The following is a 25,307-nucleotide window of genomic DNA, read 5'->3' as shown; positions in this document are numbered from 1 at the left end:
TAATTTACATCCCACTTTTATTATTTTTAGAAGAAGGTGGCAAACCTATCTAATATTCCTTCCTCCTCCTGTTTTCCCCACAACAATAATACTGGGAGGTGAGTTGGGCTGAGAGAGAGTAACATCTAAAATCAGAGGTAGGCTGCTGGGGGTTTGGAAGAACCTCTAGCTAAGATTTTGTGCAGTTCGGAGAAACCCCAAATCCCACTCCTGGCTTATCCTGCCCACCTGGCCCCTCACCTCACCTTGCCACCCCTCCCAGGAGTCCCCACACGGCCTGTTTTGGATGCGCGGCAGAGGTTCAGGGAGGGCAAAAAATGGGCCGCTGGAAGTTCAGGAAGGCCGGAAATGGGCCCATTTCCAGCCTCTAAAAGGCCTCTGGAGCCTGGGTAGGTGGTTCACCCTCTCGGAGGCTCAAGGAAAGCCTCCGGAACCTGGGGAGGGTAAAAACGGCCCACCCTGCCGTGGCGCAGGAGGCTGACTAGGCCATGCCTACCATGGCCTCACCCACCCAGCAACCGGAGAGAGAACCCCTTGCTAAAAATGTTGAAGCTCACCCCTGCCTAAAATGAGACTAGAATTCACAGTCTCCTGGTTTCTAGTCTAGCACCTTAAAGCTATCTTTCCAGGCAAAGGAAGTTTTCTTATAAAAATGTTTTAAAAACTAACGATGAATGTGCTGTTCTTAAAAAGCAGTAGCAGCAGTTATTTAAATAGGAGGATCGATTCTGAGAATATGACAGTGAAAATACAATATGGAGTAAATTTAAACAGATGTTGTTCTTATTTACTTTAAATTTCTAACATCTTTTCATAAAGGGAATGGTAATATTGGAAAAAAGCTTTCTAGTTATATCTAAAGTTATTATTTGTAAGGAAATGACAAGGTAGTTAGAAAGATTTAATTTCCAAGAGGGAGCCAAAATGCTGATATAACTCTGCCAGTTTTTTAGCCATAAGAGATTGGTCATAACTGTTCCTTGGATTTCAGCCTTCCTTTTTTGTTTCCTTCCTGTATAATCAAATAGTTTTTTCTGATCTAATACTAGCTGTATTTAAGGAGGAAGCTTAATGTTTAATATTAAGTGTACTGTAACTATGTGTAGTAGCAGTTCAGGTATAATTTGCTCCAACGTAAAGTAAAAAGATATGGTAATATTTGTTTTCTGTTTTTTAAATTAAATTTATGAATTTTAAAGTGTTAATTACACTGGGATTTATGTATGTGCCAGGGTTCATTCTTTATTAGGCTGTTGAAATGTCTGATTATACATGCATTGCTACTGCTTTTAATTTATGAGATCATAAATCAGCCACAAATCAGATTATTTTTAACACAAATATTTAAGAATAGAAAATGCATAAGGTTGGGTATGTTTTTTTAAAATATATTCTGCAGCATTTATCATTTCTCAAGAGTTAAACTACAATTTTATTTTTTAAAATGTTGTTTCCTTTCGGGAAGAAAGTTTTCAGGAAAAGTGGTCATGACAGACAAGAATTCCTTATTGTCCTGCCAATTATGCTTTGCTATTATAATCATGATTTTTAAGAATTATGCATTTATTTCCGATTATTATATATTTTCTACATGAAGGCCAATATAAGTTATTTAAACACAAATTTAAATAACTTAAAATTTGGAAAATGTCATTTGAAAGTACCATTTGTTTTCTAGGAACCTCTGATAGCGTACGGCAGACCTTGGAAGAAACTTCTTCGCCTCTTCCCACAACTTCTCTGAGTTACATAATAAGGACACCTAGGTGTTACCACATTTCCTCCTTGAATGAAAATGCCGCCAAACGCTTGTGCAGGCGATATTCTCAGAAACTGATCCAGCATACCACCTGCCAGCTGCTGAGGACCTATCCAGCTGCCACCCGCATTGACTCATCCAATCCTCATCCCCTTCTCTTCTGGCTCCACGGAGTACAGCTAGTGGCACTGAACTACCAAACGGATGGTATGGGCATTCTTGAGTCTTCCTAGATGTGTACTGAAGTGTCTTCTGGGTTTATGTGATTGTACAGGGAATCCTCGACTTAACTACTACAATGGAGCCCAAAATTTATGTTATTATGTTATGTATTTGTTAAGTGAGTTTTGCCCTATATTGCAACCTTTCTTGCCTCTGTTGGTAAGTGAATCACTTCAGCTGATAAGTTAGTAACCCGGCTGTTAAGTGAATCTGGCTTCCCCATTGACTTTGCTTGTCAGAAAAGTCACAAAGGGGGATCACATGACCGTAGGACCCAGCAATGGCCATAAATATGAACCAGTTGCCAAGGATCTGAATTTCGATCACGCTGTCAGTGTTCCGAGTAATGCATCTGCCAAAAGCAGAACTCCGAGGCAGGTAGATTCCTTCAAGAACATGTTTATTGGATACATCATATCAGCACGGCTAGTGAAAACCAACCCTAAAGGTTCCCACAGTTTTCCCCCTAATTAAAATAGCAAATAATTCCCTCCCCAGGTGTCACTGATCACATTATCCAATCAAGGTAGCTGGGAGGGCTGTTTGGTCACTCCTCTCCTTCTCTTGCCATCTGTTGAGATGACCTTGGTTCTCACAAGAAAACTTTTTGCTTTGACTGGCAGCCATTCTATTTCTACCCCCCTCCCTTCCCCCTTCCAAAGTTCGTGGCAGCTATGAGGCCAGAATTGAAACACACAATCATGGGGATGCTGCAAAGGTTGTAACTATGATAAAAGGTTTTTTTTATCAGGGCTGTTCTAACTTTGAACAGTCACTAAATGAATTGTTGCAAGTCGAGCACTACCTGTACCATGTAGTTAAAACAAAAGCCATCGAGTTTAATGAAAGAAAAAAAAAATGGTTTCATGTGTTCCTCTTCTTCCTGCTGTGGCTGCAGCTGAATCCTGCCAGCTTGTGTCTAATGGGTGAGCTATTTTCAATGCACTGTAAGCCCAGTTTACTTTTCCCTGTTGCAAGTGCTTTCTGAAGCTTGCTATTGCTAGCTCAATGTTAAATGGGAGTTGGGAGGCAGGAAGCATGGAGGGCGGCCAAAGTATCCAATGGAAAAATACACCACTAAAGAAACAAGTTAGGATGTGTGTTCTGTGCCCAGAATGAGTGGGGGGAGTTCATTTTCCATATGTGCAGTGAAGCACTATGACATTTATGAGAAAAACATATTTCTGTATTGTCACTCAACATAGAAATGTATATATTCCTGTGCACATGTCACCATACCTTAGCACCAAACAAATCCTTTGGAATTTGCAAAAATATATTCAATAGAACAGCTATTACTGTTTTTACTTATCATCAGTTTTATCTTGCATATTATTAAAGAAGAATCATCTCGGTAAAATGAGTGCTAGGGCTGGCTTTTGATTAAGTAGTTTGCAATTTTGCATGCAAACTGGTAGAAAGGCTAGGATAATCAAGACACTGTGCAGATTAGCACTTCCTAGATAAATTCTTCTTAATTCGGCCAGTCATTTTAAGGTGAAGATATTGGTTTTTAAAGATTTGTTAAATAACTGCTTTCACCTGCACAAATTGTTTTTATTCTAAAATCAGCATTTCATTTCTCTTCTTAGCCTTGTTTTTGTTTTGTGTTTTTTAAGTTTTGTTATAAGCTACGTGGTGGTTGAACCTTAAGGGAGCTTTTGAGATTTTAAAATAACTAAATAAAAATCACAATGTTTATTCAGACATACAGTATATACTGTATTTTTATAGAGTTTCCAGACTTCTTACACTATTGTATATTTTATGACAGTCTTAAGTCCTCAAATTAATGTTTGGGTTCAAACCAATTTAAAATTTTGAAGAAAAACCAGTTTTGAGAAAGTTGTCATAAGTTAGCTTTTGTTATTTTTGTTTCTTCAAGAAGGAATTCTCCTATAAACGTGATAATCATTTTTTTTTCAATAAACAGATCTATGAATGGATCTGTAATAAATTTCATGGGACCATTAAAGTGTATAACATATACAGTTCCTACATAGATTAATAAAATATGTTGGTTTTAATTTTCCTTTTATTGTGTGTGTGTGTGTGTGTGTGTTAAATGAGCTATCACATTGGAAGGAATCAAGATTAATGTGCTTGTTTTACAGTTGCAATTTTGCAGAAATATTCTTCCAATCTGTTTTAAATATGCTTTATTTTCAAATCAGGTCATAGTAATTTGTAATATTTTGAATGCTGTATCCATAGATCTTCCTCTCCATCTGAATGCAGCAATGTTCGAAGCAAATGGAGGCTGTGGATTTGTTCGGAAGCCACCTGTTTATTGGAATAAGAACTGCCCCAAATATCAGCAATTTTGTCCTTTAGAACGAGATTTTGACAATATAGAACCGGCTATTTATTCACTGACAGTAAGTGCATCTTATCCATAATCTCTCTTTGAAAATAAAAGGTACAATTGAGCGCAGGAGCAAATGACGTCATAAATCTTTCACAGCGTTGATGTGGTAAGAACCACATATGTGTAGGAACCATTTCCAGAAAAACATTTTTCTTTAATATTTGGTGGGGAAGACATTGTATCTTTGGGCTCCTGGCTTTGGCAATTTTCCACTTGGATGTTTTCCCAGAAGCAGATACTGTTCTCCATCAGAATAAGCAAGCAGTAAATGACTGTTATTATAGTTGTGTTTATTGTATAAATGTATTTCTGCTTCCTCTTAATAATTCTCTGAAATCAAGCTTTAATCATTGTAGTTGGAAGGTCGTTGGGGTTTTTTCGTTTTTTTTTTAAAGTTCCTGGACTCTTTAGTTCATGAATAAAAAAAACCCTATGAAAATCACTCATATCAATTTAATTTTTTTTATGTGTCAGATTGTGTCCGGGCAGAACGTTTGCCCTAGCAACAGCACAGGAAGCCCATGCATTGAACTGGATGTACTTGGGATGCCGCTGGATAGCTGTCATTTCCGCACCAAACCGATTCATCGCAATACTCTAAACCCCATGTGGAACGAACAGTTCCTTTTCCGGATTCACTTTGAGGATCTAGTATTCCTTCGTTTTGCCGTTGTTGAAAACAATTCCTCAACTGTGATGGCTCAGAGAATAATTCCTCTGAAGGCTTTAAGAAGAGGTAAGGTAATGAAAGTGTCAGGGTTCCAAGAAATACCCCAAATGAAATAAAGCTCTGAGGCTTGAGGTTCCTCAAAGTTCCAATTTATTAGAGATATCATGTTGGCACAGCTGGGAAAACCCGAAACTGAAAGCTTCCAGGTTTTCCACACCCAGTTGACAGTTCACAGCCCTGCCCCACACCTGCAAGTTCATCACTTTGTCCAATCAACTCTTTACACTCAATTGGATACAATCTTCAGGCAGCCTCCATCAGACGCAGGATGTCCTTGAATAAGGAATGTTGTTATGACTAACTTTCTACCGCTCCAACAACAACCCCCTCCCAACTTCCCCAACTAAAATATGTGGCATTTAAGAAGCAAAAAAGAAAATTGCCTTCCAAAACTGACAGAAAGCTTGGCAAAGCCCAGACTGTGTTGCTTAGTAGTTCTGACCTAACGGTGAAGAAGAAAATATATGCAGATACTACTGGCTGGACTCTACCCTCTTTGCATACAGGTGGTCCTTTACTTACAACATTTCATTTAGTGACTATTCGAAGTCACAACGGCACTGAAAAAAGTGACTTAGGACCATTTTTCACACTTACAACGTTGTGGCATTCCCCATGGTCACATGATTTACATTCAGATGTTTGACAACTGACTCACCTTTATGACAGTTGCAGTGTCCCAGGGTCATGTGAACTCCTTTTGCTACCTTCTGACAAGCAAAGTCAATGGGAAAACCAAATTCGCTTAGCAATCATGTTACTAATTTAACAACTGCAATGATTCGCTTAGCAAATGTGGCAAGGAAAGTCATAAAACGGAGCAAAACTCACTCAATAGATTCCTCACTTGGCAACAGAAATTTTGGGCTCGATTGTGGTCGTACGTTGAGGACTGCCTGTACTTTGCTCAGATATTTTATTAAAAATAGGTGACATGCCTTCAGCATTTTCCTGCCCTATAATTCTACTTGTAGGGGAAATAACGTTTGATCACAAATTCAGATTGTCGTCCACACTAAAAATGTTGGTGCAGCACACACAGCTTTTATTCCATGTAATTAATGCTTCCTGAGGGAGGATAATAAATAGCGATATCTCTTGACGTGTGGGAAATGGCTTTTGATTTGGACTTCATGTGTATTCTTTACATATAAAATATATTTAAAGGAGATTTTTTAATTATCTAATTGATAAGATTAAAGTGGTAAGGTAAGTCTTTGGTTCATTCCTGACTTCATAGCTGCCTCTACTACATATTGAAGTTAACAAAGAAAGAGGATGTTTAGCTATTCTGAGATTAATTGATTAAAAGGTGTTCCGTTTCAGATGTGGTGTGCTGCTGATGTGCTGGCAATTCTTAGACTGTAGAAAAGTTTCTTCCTTTCTAGTACAGGTGTCCCAAACTTCTGGTCCATGGCCCACTAGTTGGCCATGAGGTGTTTCCAATCAGGCCGTGAATGGAGCTGCGCACCCTTGCCGGCTGTTCATGCGGAACCATCCCCCCCCACCAGCCCACACAGCTGGATGTACACCAGTTAATTTGTGTGCATCAGTGGTGGGTTGCTACCGGTGTGCCCCGGATTAGGCAAACCGGTAGTGGCGACAGCAGGAGGCTCCGCCCACCCGCCTGGACGCTTCTGCACATGCTCAGAAATGGTGTGTGAGCGCCCACGAACGAACCGTTAACAACGGGTTTTGAAACCCACCCCTGGTGTGCATGTAACATGTTGACCCTCTTAATTGTACTGCATATTGAAATAGCCTATTTCCAAAATATCCTAACAATTCTAAAATACCTTAACAGATGCCATGTGTGATCGCTCAACTCTGTTTTAGAGGAATCTACTCAGCATAGTCCCCACAGTATATGTGCAATTTTTAGCTAAGTTATGTCATGCAAGTGAATAGGCAATTTAACTTAATTTCCAGGGCAGCCATTGATTCCTCCCTGGAATTCTTTATATTTGTCTTTGATAGGAGAATACTCCTATATGTTTTATAATGAATCTTTTTCAAGATCAGTTCTTTGAAAAACAACTTTGATAGAGTAGAGACTATTAGTTGTTTTTTCATTTACCTGATTGTGGTTTTGGCCACATACCACAGAAAGATTTAATGTGTTCAGATATCTACGAAGCAGCCCGTTGCTAAACAGCTATCATTCATTTTCCACTGCTGTTATTCATTTAATTCTTTCCACCCAAGAAAAAGCCCACTATATTTTTAAAAGATTCTGGAAAGGCAAGCTAAGAAATGGCACATTTTAGTGGGAACTTTGAAAAGTTCCAGTTTAATTTGTAGGCCTTGAGAAGTGCCATTTGAGAACTGCTTGAAGAATTATGTTTCATGCTCCATATATGCCAGAAATTCTTGCTAAGTCACACAAGATGACACACAGCACTGATGATGTTACCTAGTTTGGTAATGAAACATCTGCAAGAAAACAGCCAAGCTCAGAGAACATCAAGAACACCTAAACAAGACTTCTCTAAACTCTAGTCAAAATATTGTTTATCAAATAAATGGCCTTAAAGTATTTGTACTTCTTAAGCACAATAAGCCTCAGTTTTACTTTGCAAAACTTGTATATTTAAAGATGCACTCTATTTCATTGTTTTTTTCCCTGCAATTTCCAATTATATATTCTTTAAGGTTACAGACATCTCCAATTGCGAAACCTGCATAATGAAGCACTAGAAATCTCCAGTTTGTTTATTAACAGCCGAAGAATGGAAGAAAATTCTTTTTTGAATGCTGTACCTACTTCTACGGTAATTAACCAAAATATATTCAGCAGTATATTTCTAGTTAAAATTGTAGCAGTTTTATAAAGCTAGATATGAGCTGCAAAAAGGTTCCCTTCGCACATATAAGCTAGTCCTTCCCAACTCTAGGGGGCGGTGCTCACCTCCGTTTCAAAGCCGAAGAGCCAGCGCTGTCTGAAGATGTCTCCGTGGTCATGTGACCAGCATGACTAAATGCCAAAGGCTCACGGAACGCTGTTACCTTCCCACCAAAGGTGGTCCCTATTTTTCTACTTGCATTTTTTACTTTCGAACTGCACGGTTGGCAGAATCTGGGACAAGTAATGGGAGCTCACCCTGTTAAGCGGGACTAGAGATTCGAACTGCTGAACTGCCGATCTTTTGATTGACAAGCTCAGCATCTTATCCACTGAGCCTAATAGATATGAGCTGTAGCTGGTACCAATTGAGTAAGCAATTAAAATCTTTATTATCATGTTCAGTCTATTCCTATACAAGCAGCAGAATAGCCTTGGCATCTATGGAGCTTTCTTTTTTGCCAAAGTTAATCTTAATTGATTACTAATGACATTGACACAAACTGTACTTCCATTATACATACTCAGTGTTGCTCTCTTTCTTCTAGAACTGTGGCTTTTAGCCTATTTGAATATCAGTTACTAATATCGGAGGTTCATCAACCTTCTATCAGCCTTTCTAGTCTTGCATATATATTTTTTCTTTGCAAGAATATATTTGATCATTTTTCATTTAAAAATTCAACTATATCAGATAGTACTGGACCATAAAATTCCATGAAGTGCCTTGGAATTGTAGTTTGTGATTCCATAAAGACCTAAGATGGCGCCGACGAAGGCTGCCTCGGTGAAATGCTCTCTAATTGTTTCTTTATTTCTAATTATTCTCTGTGACTCACTACGGATTTCCTACTCACGAGACCATAAATTATTTTTTTGTTTAGGAGGTAGAATATGACTATATTATGATTCTAGATGTAATTCTTCTGTATGACTTGCTGGATAACTAAGTTAAAATCTGGGTATATAAAGTGTATCTCGATTTTATTGCCTTTTTTTGGAAAAATAGAGATAGATGCCAGCCGACGTGAAGTAGGATTAACTCTGACTTTTTTCGGCTTGAGAGATAAGCACTTGCTTACAATCTAATAATCAAATTAATTCTTAACACTGGTTTTGATCATGCCCTCAGTCCATAAGAAACTACAGCAATTATAGTTTGTTTTTTTCTAGTGTTTTATGCAGGAAGTTGTATTTCAACAATTTTCTAAGCTTTATCTGATTCTCCATAGGACAAATTGCTCAGTTTTACTCGTTCGAATTAATTTGGTTAATTTCTGACTATTCTTTATCCTTCCTTATTTTTAATGATGTTGAATCGTAGCTTCCTTTATTATGAATTCTGACTCACACGACCAACTCGCCTCAGGATAACTCGCCACAGCACAATGCAATAATTCAATTTTTTCCAGTCACATTTCGTTTTGTCCTTCCTTTGGCATCCTTTCTTTAATGATTCTATTCCATCATTTCTTCAATATTAGTGTAGCTCTTGTCCCATGGATGGTGAGGTGTCTCGTGGTGAGTTGGCCATGGTGAGTTGTCCAAGACCCATTCTTGAGTCTTTCTCACTCTGTCTCTCTCTCTCTCTCTCTCTGCATTGTACCTAGAATTTGCCTGTCCTGATATATGAATTGTGCCTTGTGAAATTAGAACGTGCTATTAAGCAATGTCTAGCACTGATATTAGTTTTTTTTTTATTTGCATTTATATCCCGCCCTTCTCCGAAGACTCAGGGCGGCTTACACAGTGTTAAGCAATAGTCTTCATCCATTTGTATATTATATACAAAGTCAACTTATTGCCCCCAACAATCTGGGTCCTCATTTTACCTACCTTATAAGGAAGGCTGAGTCAACCTTGGGCCTGGTGGGACTTGAACCTGCAGTAATTGCAAGCAGCTGTGTTAATAACAGACTGTCTTAGTAGTCTGAGCCACCAGAAGCCCAGTTGAGTGCAATATATTGCAATATACAGAAGCATTTACTGTTTACTGAGAACAATTAACCAGTGGAAGAGCTTGCCTTCAGGAGTTGTGGGTGCGTCATCCCTGGATGTTTTTAAGAAAACACTGGATAGCCACCTGTCTGAAATGGTATAGGGTTTCCTACCTGAGCAGAGGGTTGGACTAGAAGACCTCCAAGGTCCCTTCCAGCTCTATTCTGATTGATAACTGTTTTGATATGTGTGTTTTGGACAGCAATTCAGCACAGCAGAATGGAGAGCAGCCGCAGTGCATAGAGTCACCATACATGGAGTTCCAGGTCCAGAACCATTCACAATTTTTCCTGTAAGGCAAGGAACTACAGTAGCTCAGCTTTTGCATGAGGTAGGTTTTGCATAAAATAAGTCACTTGAATTCTGAAAACCTTAAGATATACATAACCAATACCACAGACAGTTCTCAGCCGACTATCATTCGTTCAGTGAGCATTCGAAGTTACAACAGTTCTGAACAAATGGTGGTTATGACAGTCTATGGAGTTCTGATCGGTATGCTGGTTTGAGCTCCTCCTGTTCCTCTGCCTCACTACTGTCAGCCTCTGGAGGCTCCGGAGTCTGCACATCACTCCCAGATGTCCCTGGCCCTATCTCTGCCTCCGACGCAGAGTCCTCATCCAGGCCTTCCCCAGCCTCCAGGGCTGCCCCATGTTCTTCCTCAGCCTCATCGCTGTCCGACTCCGTTGCCAGCTCTGCAGACTGCCGGCGGACCACAACACTTAGCAGTTGTAATTCTTCTATCTTTTCCAGTAACATCCTCCAATCTCCAGGCAGAAAAATGTTTTTGCATACATTCTCTCCCACCCTCTTCAGCATAAAATTATTATCTTGACATAGAGAAATTCTCAGCCCTGAAGTTCATTAGGTAAAAATGTACCTGGAACACATCATGGTCAATTTCACAGAGCTGACATGCTGCAGAGCTGCCTGGCTAGTGAGGAAAAAGATAAATCGAATAAATTTATATTCAGTTCAATATGTTTCAACCAGATCTTTTCCTGTCCCCACCCCCTGCCCATTAGAACTGCAGTCATTGTAATCTATTTAGAAATGATTATGAATCGAATCATATAGCTCTAAAATACGGACTATGAAACATCTATGGGGAACGGCCTGTGCTACAGAGCTGCCAAAAAGGTTTTGAAGATGTTTGTTTGTCAATTATTCTGTGATGCTAAAAAGTCACGCAAGCTTTTAGGGCAACAGAAAGACTAAGATCCTAAAGTTAAAAAAAAAACTGGTGGTGATGCAGTACTATAATTCTTGCTATCCTTTTAAGTGTGCTTGGATGATTTGTTTGGTGCGAAGAAATGAAATGCCTCTCACTGCCAGGCAAATTGGCTTGATCGTAAAGTTTTTGTTTGTCATGTATTTTCCCATCTGGAGCAAAAGCCTAAAAGCGCCAAATTCACAAGCAGAAAATCCTTCAACTGATTAAGAGATTGTCCTTCCATTCTACTATCTTGGGAAGCAGAATAAATATCCTGGCAAGCCCGACTGAACAAAAAATAAGATGAAAAAGCATTTGTCTCTTTTAAAATAATCAGTTGCTCAAATTGTAGACAACTCTTAAGAAAGTCCCTCTGAGGAATGCGTTGATACGTTTTGGTAGACGCCAGCTAAATAATAAAATGATTGTTTGTTATTGAACGTTCATTCCTTTGCCATTCTAATGACCACCATGGTTCTGTTGTAGATTTTGGCAAATACAAATGGTATTGGAAACTATCCCACTGACTACTTTTTGATGGAGGAGAAATGCTTTATCTCTAAAGACAGAAATGAGTATAGGAAGCCACCGTTCCAGAGAGTACTTGGCCCCGAGGAAGAGCTCGTCCAGCTCTTGAACAGCTGGTTCCCAGAGGAAGGATACGTCGGAAGAATTATCTTTAAAATGCGCGAGGAAGTGAGTCTATTTGCCTTGATATCTATTGCTTGCTGATGTTATCGGGGGGGAGTGACAAAGACAACATGTGCAGCTGGCTGGAATTTTATTCTTGGAATTTGAACAGAAGACTCCAGCCTGAAGTTGTTCGCTCTTCATAAGAGTGATGTTATGCGCTCTTAATGAATCTTAAATTAAATGTGTGAAGTTGCCCCGAAGATGTTATTTGACATTCTTAAGGCCTTTTATTTTCTGCCCTGGAGATGTGCATTAGTACAGCATGGAATAAATACTAAAAGCATTTTTGCTGTGATCTGATCGCTTCCAGTTATTTAAAAACATCCCATGTCGATATATAATTGGCCACAACTGAAGAGAGAAGAGTACTCTCAAATTTCCCTTTTAATCTTATCGTAATCTCAATAAGGACATGGTTGATTTTGCACTTTTACTTTCTATTTTAATATATGCCCTGAATACTTGTTTTATAATTACTGCTTATATTTAATTATTGCAGTTGGAAATTGTGTATTCACATAGACCCATAGACACTCTTCACTGTTTATTAGGATCTATGATGCTTCTTTATGGGGATGGTGGGGAGTCCTTGGTGCTCTCCGGGCTTGGCTGCTTTCTTGCAGATGTTTCATTATCCAAACTGGATCTAGTTTGCTCTAGCACTGATGATGTTACCTAGTTTCTGTAATGAAACACCTGCAAAAAAACAGCCAAGCTGATAAAACACTAAAGACCCCATAGGTTCACTCCTGAGCTACAAATACTCTCCTTTAAAAGGTAGAGGTAAAGGTTCCCCTCGCACATACGTGCTAGTCATTCCTGACTCTAGGGGGCGGTGCTCATCTTCATTTCAAAGCCGAAGAGCCAGCGCTGTCTGAAGACGTCTCCGTAGTCATGTGGCTGGCATGACTAAATGCCAAAGGTGCATGGAACGCTGTTACCTTCCCACCAAAGATGGTCTCTATTTTTCTACTTTAATTTTTTATGTGCTTTCGAACTGCTAGGTTGGCAGAAGCTGGGACAAGTAACGGGAGCTCACCCTGTTACATGGCAGCACTTGGGATTCGAACCGCTGAGCTGCCGACCTTTTGATCGACAAGCTCAGCATCTTACCCTTTATTGATGCCTTTTTATACTTTAATATGTGATTTCACTTTTATATGTATCTTACATGCTGAATTTTTGCAGGCTCTTATAATATATAAAAGTATAGCCAGAAAAATAAAAGTGACATAAGTCACACTTGAGCATCCATAAAATTATACAGCCACGGTTGCTGATTTGAATTGTGGGAAATGGACCACATAGATCCATTTTAAGTAAGATAAGATTTTTTTAAAAAAATAAGCATCTAACTCTTCAGTTGATAGCAAAACACTTTTCTAGCTTACCTTCTACAAACATCCCCTAGCAACTCTGTATTTGGCCATGTTCCTATGATGTTGCTTTGATCTCATCCTATACCAAAGTCTCAGACAATCTCAAGTCATGATTAGGTGTAACAGTAAGTGTGGTTTTTCTCCAACCAATGAATGTTAGTTCAAAGTTACAGACAATCCCACTACCACAGATAGTGGTGAAGTCAGGCAACCCACTGGCTGCATGATGAAAACATCACCTGTTGAGGCTCCAAAATGCCTAACTCTGGCATCCATGGCACCCTCCTCTGGATCTCTGTCCCTGTCTCTGTCTCTCTCTCTCTCTTTCTCTCTCTCCCCCCCCCATGGTATATTTTTTTGTGTGTGTGTGCCATGTCCTCAACCTTCAAATGATATAGTGCTTAATTGTATTTCTCCCTCTATTTTGACATTATTCAAAAGTTACATCAAACTGTAGGTTGCCTTAGAAGAGCTTGACTTGAAGCTGATGCAATACTGGTAGGACAGGCAAAAAAAGAAAAAAAAGGCAGATTTAATGCCACCATCGCTTTCTGTCAACAACATAAAGAAGTGCTCTTCTTGTCTATTTTTTTTCTAAATTCTCCAATCGGTTTCATTGGATGGCCATTCTAGCGTTTAGAGACAGAGAGGAAGAAAATCCTTGTCCCATTTCTCCAAGGTTGTCATCTTTGAGGTATTTCTTTGCTAAGCAAAAGAGTCCCAAATGCTCCAATTATTAAGAGAGGTGTTTGAACCCACCCACCCACCCACCCCCGATCATTTCCGTTGCTACTGCCTGAACTTTTCCCAGTTCTACGGTGTCCTTTTTCAAATGGGGCAAAGCGGAGCTGTACACAATATTCCAGATGCAGTACAATAAAAAAGTGCCCCCCCCCCAAACCTTCTGGGCACCATGGACCAGTTCCATGGAGAGTTGTTCTTTTTTTGCAGACAGAAGGGGGCGTGGTTTCACATGCTGCTTGCATCCCACGGATGGGGCTTCACTTGTTTGCACAGCCCGGTTTCTAGCATACCACAGCCTGATGCCAGTCCACAAACCAGAGGGCAGGGGTTGGGGACCCCTGCAATAAAGTAGCTTTGTGTAGTGATGAATTCTGAACTGGTTTGCTTTCTAGCAAAGCTAAACCATGCAGCCTAGCTGATCATCGGAAATACCGGTTGAACCAAGCCAGTAGCTAACTACTGGTTCGCTTGAACTGGTAGCTTTTTATCACTACCGGTTCGCCCAAACCGGTAGCATTTCACCCCTGGCTTTGTGTAAGGATATTACAGGGCCAGCAGTTTTGTTACTAAATCCTTCCCCAATAGGAAATTTGCCATCGCCACAGCTGCTGTGCAGAACCAGCCTCTTTACTGGGATATCCACTAGGATTCCAAATGGAATTAATCTGCAGGATATTGTATAAAAAGCCAGAGTGCAGCCACTATATATTTTTGGCTATATCCTTGTGGATAACTCTCACCCCAAAATTTTTAAAAATAAATAAACATTACAGATAGCTCAGATTCCACAAAATACACGTGAAGTCAGGATTTTTGAAATGCATTTGCCATTTGATTGACCTTATTCACCCAGTTAAAGGATTTTCAGCTGAATGTTATGGCAAACTTGGCAAACTTTCTGCTTATCCCTAAGCGAAGTTGATTTGTGAACAAGTTTAAATAAAAGAACCACAATCCTTGAGGGACTCTATTCATGTTTTTCCCCATTGAAAAATATTGCCCACTTATCCCCACTGTTTGCTTTCTGTTTTGTTTTTTTAAAACAGCTAGCAGTCCATAAAAGGACAGGCCCTCTTAACCAAATCCCACTAAATTTAGTCAAGAGCCTTTGATGAGAAAGTTTATCAAGAGCTGTTTGAAAATTCAAACATACAATGTTAACGTGGCCTCCTCTATCCATATCCCAGGGCCTATGAATAAACTTGCTCTTACTAGCAAAAGGAAGGAAAATGGAATTAGAAGTAACAAATGTATTTTGCCAGCTGATTCATGAGCACTGATGTAGTCTGCAATATAACTGGTATATCTGTTAAAGAGGGCAGAGAAAAGCAACCAAGATGATTAGGAGACTGGAGGCTAAAACATCTAAAGAACGGTTGCTGGAATTGGGTATGTCGAGTTTGATGAAAAGAAGGACTAGGGGTGACATGATAGCAGTGTTCCAATATTTGAAGGGCTGCCACAAAGAAGAAGGGGGTCAACTTATTTACTAGACAGGAAGCAATGGATCGAAACTTATCAGGGAGAGAAGCAACTTAGACCTAAGGAGAAATTACCTGACAGAACAATTAATAAGTGGAAAAACTTGACTCCAGAAATTGTGAATGTTCCAACTTTTAAAGAAGAGATTAGACAACCATTTGTCTGAAACAGTATAATGTTTCCTGCCTTAGCAGGGGGTTGGACTAGAAGACCACCAAAGTCCCTTCCAACTCTGTTATTCTGTTCTATTAACTGGCTATTTGTAAATGCTTTCTTGATAATATGCAGGTTGGGCTATGAGATTGATCTGAACAAGTGACATCGCGCCCTAGTGTCATAGACGAATACCAATGTTCCTATGAGTGTGCGTAAATCATTTTGGCTATCTGGGCTAAAAGAAATGAAAATAAATATATGGATTCTTTGCACTACTTTTTATTTTTAATAAAGGTAAAGGCTTCCCTTTTCGAGTTGTATCTGACTCTAGGGAGCACTGTTCATCTCTGTTTTTTAACCGAGGGAGCCAGCATTTCGCTGAACATGTGGCTATATACCAAGGAATAGAATCAAATAGAATTCTTTATTGGCCAAGTGTGATTGGACCCACAAGGAATTTGCCTTTGCTGCATATGCTCTCAGTGTACATAAAAAGACAAGATACATTTATCAAGAATCATAAGGTACAACACTTAATGATAGTCATAGGATACAAATAAGCAATCAAATCATACTAGGAAACAATCAATATCAATATAAATCGTAAGGATACAAGCAACAAAGTTGCTTGTACAGTCCTACAGTCATAAGTGGGAGGAGGTGCACAGAATGCTGTTACCTTCCCACCAAAGTGGTACCTATTTATATACTCGCATTTGCATGCTTTTGAACTGCTAGGAGGGCAGATGCTCAGGCAAGTAATGGGAACTCACCCATTCCACAGCCCTGGGTCTCAAACCCAAAAGCTGTCTGCTTTTCCCACTGACAAACTCAGTGTCTTTAACTGCTGAGCCATTGGACCTCCTTATTCGTTTAATAATATTGCAAAAGGGGTATAATCGATTGTTGGCGGCCAATGTCATGTTGATCTTATTTTTCAAAAACAAATACTTTACTGCCAATTTTATACTTTACTGCCAATTTTAATTTTCAAGATAGGAGAAGAGATTTGAGGGAGCAACCTTTGTGATATGGCTCTACTTTGAAAACCTGGAAACTCTTAATATTTAACTTTTTTTTTTAAAAGAGTTTAAATGTAAAGAATCTCTGTCAGGAGGAAAAAGACAATGCGGTTGCAGTCTCTGAAGATGATAGTTTCTTTGTTCAAGTTCATGATGTTTCTCCTGAGCAACCCCGGACAGTCATCAAGGCTCCTTGTTTCAGCACAGCCCAGGATGTAATCCAGCAGGTAGAACAAATTGCTTTTATCTTGCTTGCTCCTATCTAAGATTCGCACTGATGTTCAGTGGACCGATTGAATATCATTCAAAGGAATGTTTAATGGGTATTTGTTAACATCCAGCTGGAGAATCCAAATGAAACTCCAGGATCATTTCCATTTCCGAAAATCTTACTGTTTATTGAATACACTGCATGGTAACGTCGAGACAAAACTAACTCTGAGGTTCCCAAACACCAGTTCATAGAATTAAACAACAAATTTCCCAGCCAAACCCCCAGGGTCTCACGTAGTCCATGTAGATAAGTTCTCTTTGTTATGAGAACTTTCTGCTTAAAACTCCATACCTGTTAGGATGTCCTTGAAAAGTGTCCAGGCTCTTACACTCTTCAGCGGAATCGTAGAAGTTTCATTTCTGCAACTAACCCATTCGAAAGCAACACCTCCCCACCTCCCCTAACTCTGATGGCAAGTTGAAACACAGTGGCACGTAGCTGCGAAAGTTTCATCCTTGACAGTCCTATGAAAGTGTCTAATCCAGATCACCAGGGTACAGTTGGTTGAGTGTTGACCTGCTCCGTGGTGATTGTATGTTAGAAGGACAAAAAACACTGCCAAGAAAATGGTTAGATTAGAGACAAAATGGCCTGCAGGTAGACCAGGGGTGAAATGCTACCGGGTCACATTTTTTTTACTATTGGTTCCGGTGAATAGGTAGTAAAAAATGCTTTAAAAAAGTTTAAAAAAAAAAGAGGTTCCGACAATCACGCGGCACAGCTGATTGTCACAGTTGATGATCGGAACTATTTAAAAACTTTTTTTAGTTAAAAAATTCAAAAAAAAAAAGTTAGCCACGCCCACCCAATCACATGATCCCCCACAAAGCCACGCCCACATAACCGGTTTGGAAAATTTTTGCATTTCACCACTGAAATAGACGATGGGTGAGACAAGAGGCTCGGAAGAGACCTTCCCTAGTTTCTCAGGGTATAAAAGAGACGGAAGCAGGTTTGTTTTTTCAGACATGCATGATTCTGTCCACATTGCTTTACAACAAAGTAGAATTAGCTCATCTGGTTATGAGTCCAACCTGCACTCATAAGACCGGCACTCATAAATTGAGAGATGCTTATTGGCTTCTAATTTGTTTTCTTTAACAGACTTTATGCAAAGCCAAATACTCCTACAGTATTTTGAGCAATCCTAACCCAAGCGACTACGTCCTTTTGGAAGAAATAGCAAAAGAGCCAGGAAACAAAAGATCTTCCACACCAAAAACATGTCAGAGGATTCTTTTGGACCAAGAATGTGTGTTTCAGGCCCAGAACAAATGGAAAGGAGTCGGGAAATTTATTCTTAAACGTAAGGAACAAGTCCAAGTAAGTAAATGTTTAAAGAGTTTGCAGTTTGGGTTGAGTAATAGTATATAACAGTGGTAGTCAACCTGGTCCCTACCGCCCACTAGTGGGCGTTCCAGCTTTCATGGTGGGCGGTAGGGGTTTTGTCAAATTATCAAATTATAAATTTTATAAAGTAAAGTTACTTCCCTATTTTATAAATCACCATTACTGTGGAGCTGATGGGCGGTTAGAAATTTTTACTGCTAACAGAGATACAAAAGTGGGCGGTAGGTATAAAAAGGTTGACTACCCCTGGTATATAACATGATGCACATCTCTGAAAATGTTTTGCTATTTCACAATTATGCATCGTTAGAGGGGGATTAAAATAGAAGAAATCCAAGGTATAATGGATATGCGAAAATAAAATTGGCAGATTTGTCCATATATATTTCTTTGTTTGGTTTAAGAATTCATTATTCATTATATGGATGGTTCATAGGCATGAATTGGGTTCATTATGTGTCTTACAGAAACCTTTGTTAGGGAATGAGAAAAGGAAATTAAGTACATGGTTTCATATTATTATTAATAACGTATCAAGTCATGCTCTTCGTGAAGGTATTGCTTCCAATATTTATGTGAATAAATCACATTTGATCATTTCTTTTGAGAGCCTCCTTTCTTTCCTTTTTTTCTTCTGGGCAGGCAGGCCGAGATGATAAAAGAAAAGGCATTTCCTTTGCTAATGAATTTAAGAAATTAACCAAGTCAAGTAAGCAGTACAGAGGCTTTATAACTCCTCCTCTACAAACTTCTTCAGAAGGTCTTCAGAATAAAGATGACAAGGCCGCTTGCCCCTTGACCTTTAGCGATGCTATGGAATAACTTTTAACAGCTTTCAATTCAGGTAGGGCGATACCAATGTCTAAACCTTAAATAATTAAAAAGTTGTTTTTTAGTTAAAAATGGGTTTCAGTACAGGTGGAAGCTTTTAGGTTCAGTCTCAAAGATGTAACACAGGTAAATGGTTGGGCAGAAAGAAAAAAGAAAGCAAGTCCAGAGTATCAAAGAGGGACTGAAGGCAGCTGGTAATTTAGAGCAGGGTCTCCAACCTTGGTCCCTTTAAGACTTGTGGACTTCAACTCCCAGAGTCCCTCAGCCAGCAAAGCTGGCTGAGGAACTCTGGGAGTTGAAGTCCACAAGTCTTAAAGGGATCAAGGTTGGAGACCCCTGATTTAGAGAACTATTGCAGTAGTTTAATTTTCTATGCCTCTCAACTATTTCTTATTTCATGGACAGGCTATTTCATTCAGGTGAGCTTCGTGAAATATGGGAAATTTCATGTGGTAGGACAGTGTTTCCCAACCTTTCCAGGTTGACCGTCCAGCGGGGGTGGAAGTGAGGGTAGAGGGGATGGTTTTGTGCGAGGGGCAGGCAGCGGCAGGTGTGCCCACTAGCGCGAATGGGACTGTGAGAGCTGGTGCCCACTGCTCACGTGGCCCGGTTGCAAATAGGCCACAGCCCAGTAGTAAGCTGCAGCCGACAGGTTGGGGACCCTGTGGTAGGAGAATTTGATTCTTCTGTCTAGGGTAGGAAGTTATTGAGAGCTTTGTATGAAGGAAGTCATTGAAGGAAGTCTTTGTTTACTATCAGTGACATCCTAAAGATGAATACACAAATTGCATAAATATTGCTGAGCTTTGGCTGTATAATGTAACAAATCTCTGTTGACTAAGAGACCCACAAAGAACTGTACTGAACTGATCACGAGCTTCTACTATGTGTTTCCATTATTACCAATTTGGTTTATTGCTCTAATAACAGATAGCAGGAAAAGCAAAGCCAGCAGATTATTCTTTCCACTGAGTTAAATTTAGGATTCCCTCGACATGGTAGTTTCTCATGCTCTCATGCAGTGCCCCCAAAACATCTTTCCCAGAAATCTAAGATAAAGCGCATCATAGATTCAAGACATCTCCCCTTCTCAGTAGGAGACAGTGTGACTTGCTGGTACACAAAGCAAATCATATTTTCGCAGGCCTTTGTTAGTGCATGTGAAAAGTTCTCTCCTAAATAGAAATACTATTTTTGGGACCCCACCACAAAGCTACAGAGGAATAGTATAGGAGACGAGGTTTAAAAGAAATGTGAGAAACATGCCAGCTTCAGAACATAGCTTGATCTAAAGAAGCCTCAGAAATCGCTCCTCAGCTGGAGCGGAGAGAACAGAAATCGCCACTTCTTCCCATCTTGAGTGGTTAGCTTGTTTTTTTTTCCTTAGAATTTAAAAGAAAAGAAAAGAAAGAGAACATGGATCATGAGTTGCAACACATGAAGTGACAAGCATAACAAGCATAACAAACAGCAGAATGTCTGCAAAATGTAGAATGCTCTGACTAATAGTTGTTTTTCCTCTCTCTTTCATTGGTCCCCTGCAATTTAGTACAACCCATAATACTTGTTCAGTCTTTTGCTGGGGATGAACATGATGTCTGAATGAGACATAGGGACCATTCTGCATAATGGCCTGTTGAGGTCATCAAAACAACACAGCTTCTTTCCACAGCTTATTTATGAATGAGATCCCGGCATATTGAGTACTCTGCTATAATACGGTTTTATTGTCAGTGAAATAAAGGTTGACACTACAAAGCCACTACAACATTCACCTGTCAGTTTTTGTATTTGCTTTAAATGTCTTTTTGTACATATTTCATATTTCAAGTATGCTTACTTAGTCTGTTTATGTTTAAAAGAGAAAATTATTTAGAAGAGTTATAGATTTATAGCCAGCATCTTTTCTGCTTTGTTTACTGATAACAGTACCATAGTACTGAGGGACCACTTATCTCCAATTATTCTGCCTGGCCAGTTCACTCTGGCACACTCAATGTGCTCCAGATCTCCTCTGTTAAATATTGTCATCTTGTACAACCAGGGAAGTGGGCCTTTTTTGTGGTGGCCCCCAACCCTCTGGACAGACATTCTCCCAGACATACTGATGTTGCCCTTTATTCTGGAGTTCTGGAAAGTTCTGGAAACCAAGCTTTGATCCCAAACCTGGGGTTAATATACTTTTATGATGGGCGGCGGGTGTTATTTAGTTTGATTTTTATCATTTTTAGATCATGTTAGTCTTGGCCAGGAGTTGGCACTTATGGTCCCTTTACGACCTGTGAACCTCAACTCTTCATGCTGGCTCATGGAAGTCGTCCACCCTAGTTTGGGCTGTCTGTATGGTTGAGGGTTTATCTGTTTTTATAATTTGGACTGAGGGTCTGTCTCAGAGGTGGGTTTTAACAGGTTCTGACCAGTTTTTGAGAACCGGTAGCAGAAATTTTGAATAGTTCAGAGAACCGGTAGCGGAAACTTTGAGTAGTTCGTAGAACCGATAAATACCACCTCTGATTGGCCCCACCCCATCTATTCTCTGCCTCCCAAGTCCCAGCTGATCAGAAGGAAATGGGGATTTTGCAGTAACCTTCCCCTGGAGTAGGGTGGGAATTGAGATTTTCCAGTATCCTTCCCCTGCTACGTCCACCAATCCACACCCACAGAACCGGTAGTAAAAAATTTTGAAACCCACCACTGGTCTGTATGCTATCCAGAGTCCCTTGGAGTTGGGTAGCTATAATATCATTAAATAAATAAATCAGATTTCAGTCTGGACTATTTTTTCTCTTCACTATTTTTTTTTAATCTGAACTACTTTAACCCTGATGTCAGCTGAAGTATTATTTTTGTCCATTGATTTTTCATGAGGGAGAAAAATTAAATAATGGAATTTAAATACTTTCAATATATTGTGCCCATTCATGCGTATCATAAGGTCATTTGTTACTTTCAGGTAGTCAGATTTATCAGGCTTATAGTTTATCTGTTGTTTTTTTTCCCCTGATTCCAAGATATTCTAAATACAAGAGATCAGAACCACAGTGAAGATGAGGAAAAGTAAAAACGAATCCTTCAGCATCTTATTTGTGCAATCTTTTTTCTGTAACTGGAATATGCCTCTGAAAGAGAGAAAAAATCTTTGGCGAATGGAAGAAATTACCACAGAGGCCCTGGAAGGGCCACTGAGGTTGGCTGACAAGGCAGGTTTAATGGAGATGAGAGGCTGATGGATTTCTGCAAAGGAAAAGTTGAAAAGCTGAACTTTGAAAGAATCCCATATAGAAGAATTTGGAAATCGCTTTCTTCTTCATAATTAGCACCTTGGTTTGGGAGAGCAAAGCATGCACCTTATGTAGTCCCTTGCAAACAGAAGTCTGGTTTTTAAAAAAAAAAAGATTTTAATTAAGTTTCTTAAGGGAAAATGGAGGTTCGTAACATTTCATAGTTTGCTGTATAATTGTAATGCACCTTTAAGAATTCCTCTTCACACTCATGTGATCAAAAGGCAGATGTATGTAGTCCATTGCAGTTCACAAATTTTAGTAGATTATTGTGAATATATCATTTGTCTTAATGTCAGTGTACAATAGATGGTATATATATTGACTAGAAGAGAAATTTTTCAGGTAATGTATCCTAGTTTCCCTGTTTTGAAATACAGTAATTTATTTTAATATTTTAAAATATGTGCCACTGTAATATATTTATCATGTCTTGCTTTAGAGAATTCTACTTATCTTTATAGAAAGTGTTACTTGTTTCTCAATTTAAAGGGGGGGTAAATGTTTAATTTTAATGAAAAATATCTGTATGTTGAATATCTCAGTAAGTAATATTAAATTTTTTTGAAAAAAAAGCCATTTAAGTAAAGATTTTTTTTCCTGGATTCTTTATTCAGCACACAATAACATAAGACCCGAGTACAATTTATACTTTTTGTATAAAGTTTAATTTTTATAAACTTGCTTTGCATAAATAGTATTTAAAGAAAGGAGGAAAACTTTCCTTTTAACTAGAATGTATGGACAGTGGTATAAAATTTGAGGCTTCTTTTTATCTAGAAGTCTTGTAAAATAATTACCTATTTTTATAAAAATTACCTATTTTGAATTTATTTTATAAAGCTGCTAACATTGATTAGAGCAGGGGTCTCCAACCTTGGCCACTTGAAGCCTGGCGGACTTCAACTCCCAGAATTCCCCAGCCAGATAAGCTGGCTGGGGAATTCTGGGAGTTGAAGTCCGCCAGACTTCAAGTGGCCAAGGTTGGAGACATCTGGATTAGAGCTTTTCCTTTTGCCACTATATTATAACTACAGGTAGTCCTCAACTTACAACTGTTCATTTAGTGATTGTTCAAAATCACAACGGCACTGAAAAAAGAGACTTATGACCATTTTTCACATTTATGACCATTATAACATCCCCATGGTCACATGATCAAAATTCTGATGCTTGGCAGCTGACTCATATTTATGACGATTGCAGTGTCCCAGAGTGTTATGATCACCTTTGGGGGAAGTTTGATTCACTTAACAGCCATGTCACTAACTTAACAACCACAGTGATTCACTTAACAACTGTGACAAGAAAGGTTGTAAAAACGGAGCAAAATTCATTTAACAAGTAGCAATAGCAGTTAGACTTATATACCGCTTCATAGTGCTTTATAGCCCTCTCTAAGCAGTTTACAGAGCCAGCCTCTCGCCCCCAATGATCTGGGTCCCCATTTTACCAACCTCGGAAGGATGGAAGGCTGAGTCAACCTTGAGCCTGGTGAGATTTGAACTGTCAAACTGCTGGCAGCCGGTGATCAGCAGTAGTAGTCTGCAGTACTGCACTCTAACCACTGTGCCACCGAGGCTCATGTCTCACTTAACGTAAATATATGTTAAATGTCTCGCTTAACATAAATTTTGGGGTCAATTGTGGGCATATGCCGAGGGAACACCTGAGTAGGCAGAGGTATGAATGCCCCTCCCTCCTTCATGTCTTTTTAATGTAGCATTGCTTTTAGAATGGCTGCTTTGTACAGTCTCAGGAAAAGAGGCAGGAGCTACTATATGCTCTTGCCTGATTTGTTCTCCCCCCTTCCCACCCCCCCCTTTGAATCTGAAACTTTGTGCCACCTGATATAAAACAGATTAAAAGTGGTAGCAAATGTGCTTTACATTTTGGAACCATAACACATCTGAAGGCCGTGATCGCATATTCCACTCCGTGGGTTTCATTTCCTTTGTGTTTAACCAGGCTTAATTTGTTTTTTTTAAAATGTGTCTTAAGATTGAGGTGTAAACCTGTCAAAATAGGTGATGTGAAACTTTTGAGCCACGCAGTTATACACCTGCAGTTGGGCGGATTGAAGTTGAAGGAATAAATCAAGAACTGAGCCTTTTAACTTAACTGGAGTTAAAAGGACGCAAAATACCCAACAACAATTTGTACCTGAATGGAATGTAAAGTTATAATCAGATTGGACCTGCTATAAAGCTTTGTTTTCATGTTTGCAAAACATATTGTTCACCTCTGGGACAAAAAGACTTCTAAAGACTTCTCCATGTCAATGAAGAAACACCAGAGAGTTTTCTTTGAAGGGAAGAAACATAGCTAATAACTATATACTAACTTTTTGTACTTAATGTGGAAAAGATGAATATTTAAATCCAGAGAAGACTTTTGTTTATTTTTCTCTAGACTAAACATATTTGTCCCTGGGAGAGAAAGTGAATGCATTATTGTGGGGGGGGGGAATCTGACGCAGAAACATATTTGCCTTTGTGCATTTAGGGGTTCACAAATAAATACTTGTTTTGGACGGAGCAGTGATTAATAGCTTGGCTGCTCAGTACATACTGGATGTAGGCACAAAGTTTGCATTTTATTTACTCTTTTTTTCCTCTTTAAAATATCTGCCGGGGCTATTTCCAACCACTGCGAAATAGAATTGTGGCTTCGGGCCAATGGACGTTTATGGAGAGAGCGAGCAGGGCAGGGCAGGAATTATGAAGCCTGCATTGTGATGAGACCTCTGACCTTTTCGGTGGGTCATTGCCATATCAATAGGTACACAAGGGACTCTGTATATTCATTGCAATGTTGTGTTGCCCCTCTTGTCATCTGAATAAAAGATGTAATGGCATGTGGGAATGGCCTTGGGAGTCAGGAGGGAGAGCTGCAGACTAGACAACCATCACGCAAAAGGTATAGAACAGGGGCGTCAAACTCAAGGCCCAGAGGCCGGATCT

At 39.4% G+C, this 25,307-nt stretch overlaps 1 protein-coding gene across 1 annotated transcript in view; it reads left to right on the top strand.

Moving 5' to 3' along the window:
- The window catches only part of PLCE1 (phospholipase C epsilon 1), a 156,226-nt gene extending 133,343 nt beyond the window's left edge, over positions 1-22,883 (top strand). The window contains exons 27-36 of the mRNA XM_058189459.1: positions 1,679-1,966; positions 4,196-4,359; positions 4,824-5,085; positions 7,732-7,850; positions 10,122-10,250; positions 11,619-11,828; positions 16,674-16,835; positions 17,987-18,205; positions 18,875-19,076; positions 22,075-22,883. Coding sequence (XP_058045442.1) covers positions 1,679-1,966; positions 4,196-4,359; positions 4,824-5,085; positions 7,732-7,850; positions 10,122-10,250; positions 11,619-11,828; positions 16,674-16,835; positions 17,987-18,205; positions 18,875-19,054 — 1,733 coding nt within the window. The 3' untranslated portion in view covers positions 19,055-19,076; positions 22,075-22,883. The remainder of the gene's footprint in view (positions 1-1,678; positions 1,967-4,195; positions 4,360-4,823; positions 5,086-7,731; positions 7,851-10,121; positions 10,251-11,618; positions 11,829-16,673; positions 16,836-17,986; positions 18,206-18,874; positions 19,077-22,074) is intronic.
- The last annotated feature ends 2,424 nt before the right edge of the window (positions 22,884-25,307 follow it).

Source organism: Ahaetulla prasina, chromosome 6 (assembly GCF_028640845.1).
Source record: "Ahaetulla prasina isolate Xishuangbanna chromosome 6, ASM2864084v1, whole genome shotgun sequence".
In the NCBI taxonomy this organism is placed as follows: domain Eukaryota; kingdom Metazoa; phylum Chordata; class Lepidosauria; order Squamata; family Colubridae; genus Ahaetulla; species Ahaetulla prasina.
This window is presented reverse-complemented; position numbering and strand designations above follow the sequence as displayed.